This window comes from Notothenia coriiceps, unplaced genomic scaffold (assembly GCF_000735185.1).
Source record: "Notothenia coriiceps isolate Sejong01 unplaced genomic scaffold, NC01 NC01_scaffold00009520, whole genome shotgun sequence".
Lineage (NCBI taxonomy): Eukaryota > Metazoa > Chordata > Actinopteri > Perciformes > Nototheniidae > Notothenia > Notothenia coriiceps.
In genome coordinates, this window is record NW_011342221.1 from 2,501 (window position 1) to 6,554 (window position 4,054).

A 4,054-nucleotide genomic window follows, 5' to 3' on the forward strand; every position below is an offset into this window, starting at 1 on the left:
ACCAGTTTGAGCTCCAGGAGTAACGGTCCAATCAGACGCCTCCTGGGGCCGGTTTTAAAACAAAAAAGCTGCCACCTGATTGGCCGAAAACATCCCGACCAGAGTTTTATTTCATCGTTGTGGTTTTAATTTAACTTTTTTAAACTGAAGGGATTTGTAACACGAGCGTCTCCATCACAAATCTTTATTTTTCTTTTCACCCACGCTACAACTTACTGTGTAACTAAAAGACTTTTGTTTTTGTTTGTGTAATGCATGATTAATACAATAAAAGTATTTTTTCTAGTCTTCCAGAAAAATGGAAAAAAAAAGATCAGTTTGCGAGTTTTGATGAGTTTTGTAATTTTTCTTTTTGATTTACAAACTATGAAACAGCAGATTTGAAAGATTGTACCACATAGCAGAATACAACTGTTGAAATGTATATAAAATGTCTATAATAACTATTAAATGGTGTACCTGTACAGAGGCTGCTGCTCCGCTCTTCATTCTGTGTCAAATATGCGTCGAAATAAAAGCTCAAGACTTCAGTTAGATATTCCGTTGATCTTTTAATGACCTTTCTGACGTCCTTGGGATCAATTTGATCTGTTTTTTTATGTAAGTGGAGGGTGTTTCTCAATGTCGAGGAAGGATGCTTCAGAGCCACTATTTAAAGGATGCTACGTCATCGAGTCCCGCCGACGGCTAGGAAGGATTCTTGCATCGCTTCTGAAGGACCTGACTCGGAGGGACTTGTCCTACCAAGGAAGCGTCCTCGACATTGAGAAACATCTACTGTGAAGGGTTCTTTCATCCAATCGCCACAAAAATTACTTGGATGGTTTCATACTACATTCTAGATAAGAAAAATGATTGGTTACTACTTGAGTTATCGCTTTTGTAATTCCAATTTAAAGCATTTGTTGTCTTCCCGGGTCAATTTAGATAGAATTTCTGTCTCAACTTGTAACGTTTGATCTTCTAATCTTAAATATTGTCCAAAATATTCAAACTTTTTGCCTTACAATGTGGATATATTTTTAGTTAATTAGTCCTATTGTCCGAAAAGTGAAAACGTGTATTGATGAGATGAAAGGTCTAACACAGGATTTTGTGATTTAAAAGAAACCCTAGAAAAACCGGACCAGTTCAACAAGTTGCATAAGGCCGGGACCACAAAACAAAGTTTATTAACATTAAAGGTGGGGTAGGTAATTCACTTCAGAAACACTTTTTGTTATATTCCATGGAATGCTCTTAACATCCCGATAGCAATGAATACATAAAAAAAATGTCATCTGTGGAAGCCGTGGCGCTGTAAAAAGCACGACCAATCATCTGAGCCGGCCCGGCTAAAGTAACTGGATGGCCTACCTGCCTGTCAGCCTTCCATCTGGGCACACATTTATCTCGTGCCCTCATTGGTCATGTGCGCGTTCGTGTGTGTTGGAGGAGGGGCTCTGTGAGGAAGTCTGAAGGAAGGGGCAGATTTTTTTCGGCTGCGTACTTTCAAATTCCAGCGCACTCGAGCTGGTTTCTCCATTCTTACCTATATTGACAAAAATATGTGAACACCTCTGACTAATTACTTTGGGTCTGGTTCATTATTTACTGGTTTGGACCCTTTTCCGATTCACTAAACAAAGGTGATGCTCCAAGAAATAGTATTTTATTATCCGAACCTGTGTGTTTGGTGAACCTGAATGTTCATAAGAATAAGATTTATGGGATATAAATAAATCAAAAACGTATTCTAATACAACAAGAAACTAGGATTATTTGAACAAGAGAGTTTGGAAAATGTTGTTGAACGCAGGTTTTAAGTATATTAGTAATACATTTAGGGAGACTTTAATAATTCAAGATAGAAACAGTTATTTGATGAAGTGTTGATATTCAAGCATACATTCTTCAAGAAAAGTATAAGTTTTGATAAATATATAATTATATAATCTCAGTGTCTATCACAGCGAGTGTTTGACGGCGTGGACGGCCTCGATGACGGTGTTTCTCTCGATGACGAGGTGGTGGGGGGCGCGGTAAAATTAATTGGATAGAAATTAGGGCTGCTCGATTATGGCAAAAATCATAATCTCGATTATTTGGGTCAATAATTGATATCACGATTATTAAAAACGATTATCCATTTACTTTGAAAACATCCATTTATTGAAAACAAATTGAACAGTATGTTTTTAACAGTTGATAACCCTGAACTTTAACTATATTACAACTTAAGTAAATAAAATAATCGTTTTATTTCGATTAATCGTTCCAAGCCAAAATCGTAATTGCGATTAAAATACGATTAATTGAGCAGCCCTAATAGAAATAGAAATGTGGTTGAACGCAGCTTTTAAGAAATCAATTTCACAATAAATTCAGGGAAACTCTTTGTAATATTTCAAGAAAGAGAACACAGTTATTAGAATGCATGACCACGTGATGATATTCAGTTTTTATATAATCTCAGTGTCTCTGTCACAGCGCGTGTTTGGCGGCGTGGACGGCCTCGATGACGGTGTGTTTCCTCTCGTTGTCGGGGTGTTTCCTGTGGTTCTCGGGGTGTGTGGAGGTGGTGGGGGCGCGGTACACGCTGAGCAGAGGGTGGGCCTCCTCCAGGTCGTTGTCAGTGAGTGTCATGGCGTCCAGGTGCTGCCTCAGCAGGACCCTCAGCTGCTGGTTCTCTCCCATCAGAGCGTCTCTGTTCCTCCTCAGAGCTTCTCTCTGCAGCAGCGAGGTGTTCATGCTCAGCGTCACGTGACACAGCGCTGACATCTCCTGCAGACACAGAGGACAGTGAAGGCAACATTTCACCTTTTGATTCATCACTTTGTTTTTCAAAGGAAGTAAATCCACTCAATGTGTTTTTTCTTGATTATTCCAGTCGTTGAACTTTTGAAATGTATTTATGGATTATAGACTTTTGTTTAATGGAGAAACATCCAGAGAAACATCCAGAGAAACATCCAGAGAAACATCCAGATAACCAACAACAAAGTCAGAACCCTAACCAGTATTCAAAGTAGAGCTGGGCAATATGGAGAAAGTCAAATAACCCAATATTTCCCGTTGACCAGATAACCTTAATGACCTTTATTGTGTTGTGATAATACTGTAGGCTTTGCTGTTGATACCTACAATCATCAGTAATGTTGATTTAGTGACTGAGTGGATAAAGGGAAATGTTGGAAAGGTTAAGATATCCTTAGCTCTGAATCACATCCTACCTTCCCTGGTTCCTTTCCTGGTTCCTCCCCTGGTTCCTCTGCCTCAGCTCCAGTCTCCTCCTGCCTCTGTTCCTCAGCAGGGATCAGTGAAGAGATTGTCCTCTGCTCGCTCTCCATCTTACGACACATTTCAGCCACTCGTAAGACCTTCTGACCCTGGATCAGCACAGAAATCAGTGTTCGGGAAACCATATCTTCTCACAGGGGGGAAATGGACAGTGCAGATAAGAAGGTAATCATACATTCCAGAAATAAATAAGTATACATCTGAGGCAAAAAATCATCCCAATACCCCTCCTCGACTCCTCCTTTCCCTCACTCGCGTCCCTTCCTTGCATCTTAGCTCCGCCTCCGTAAGATGCGAGCGAGAGACACGAGGAGGTGACGTGAGGACAGAGGAGTCCTCAGGTATTCATTGGGATGTCCTCGTTCACTCAAACGTCACTCTTAAACGACGTGTGTTAATGATGACATGTGCACAGCTGTATCCCCTCTCATCGGGCTGAACTGAATAACCCTTTAGAACCGGACCATTTCTGGTTAAATATTTATTTAAATGAATGAATCTTTCTCTTGTTAGTCAAGGAATTCAATGTATGACGGTTGGTCCTGCTTTTGTGTTCCGTGTTGGTGTAAAATGTAGCCTACATTTAAATACAAATATAATTATAGTAATGTGAAGCCTTTTAGAAATGAATTGCACATAATAATTCCCACGGAGTTGTGAGCACTTATACATTTATGTGACGCTTTTCCACTCATCTTCCAGTTGTCGATTTTTTCTCTGTTGAAATGGACCAGCTGTGAAGGTGGGAGCGGGGCCAGGTGGGGGCGGGGCCAGC

At 40.3% G+C, this 4,054-nt stretch overlaps 2 protein-coding genes across 2 annotated transcripts in view; one reads left to right on the forward strand and one right to left on the reverse strand.

Annotated features, from left to right (window-relative positions):
* The window catches only part of LOC104945346 (striatin-3-like), a 2,665-nt gene extending 2,196 nt beyond the window's left edge, over positions 1 to 469 (forward strand). The window contains exon 2 of the mRNA XM_010770998.1: positions 1 to 469. This exon is cut by the window's left edge and continues 1,887 nt beyond it. The gene's annotated coding sequence lies outside the window, so the exon portion shown is untranslated.
* A 1,790-nt stretch (positions 470 to 2,259) lies between these two features.
* Positions 2,260 to 3,509, reverse strand: drc2 (dynein regulatory complex subunit 2). Its single transcript, XM_010770999.1, has 2 exons — positions 3,213 to 3,509; positions 2,260 to 2,763 (listed from the first exon to the last, which is right to left on the reverse strand). Exons 1-2 carry the CDS (start codon positions 3,402 to 3,404, stop codon positions 2,464 to 2,466), a joined length of 492 nt encoding a protein of 163 aa, XP_010769301.1. The 5' UTR covers positions 3,405 to 3,509; the 3' UTR covers positions 2,260 to 2,463.
* Positions 3,510 to 4,054: the final 545 nt, after the last annotated feature.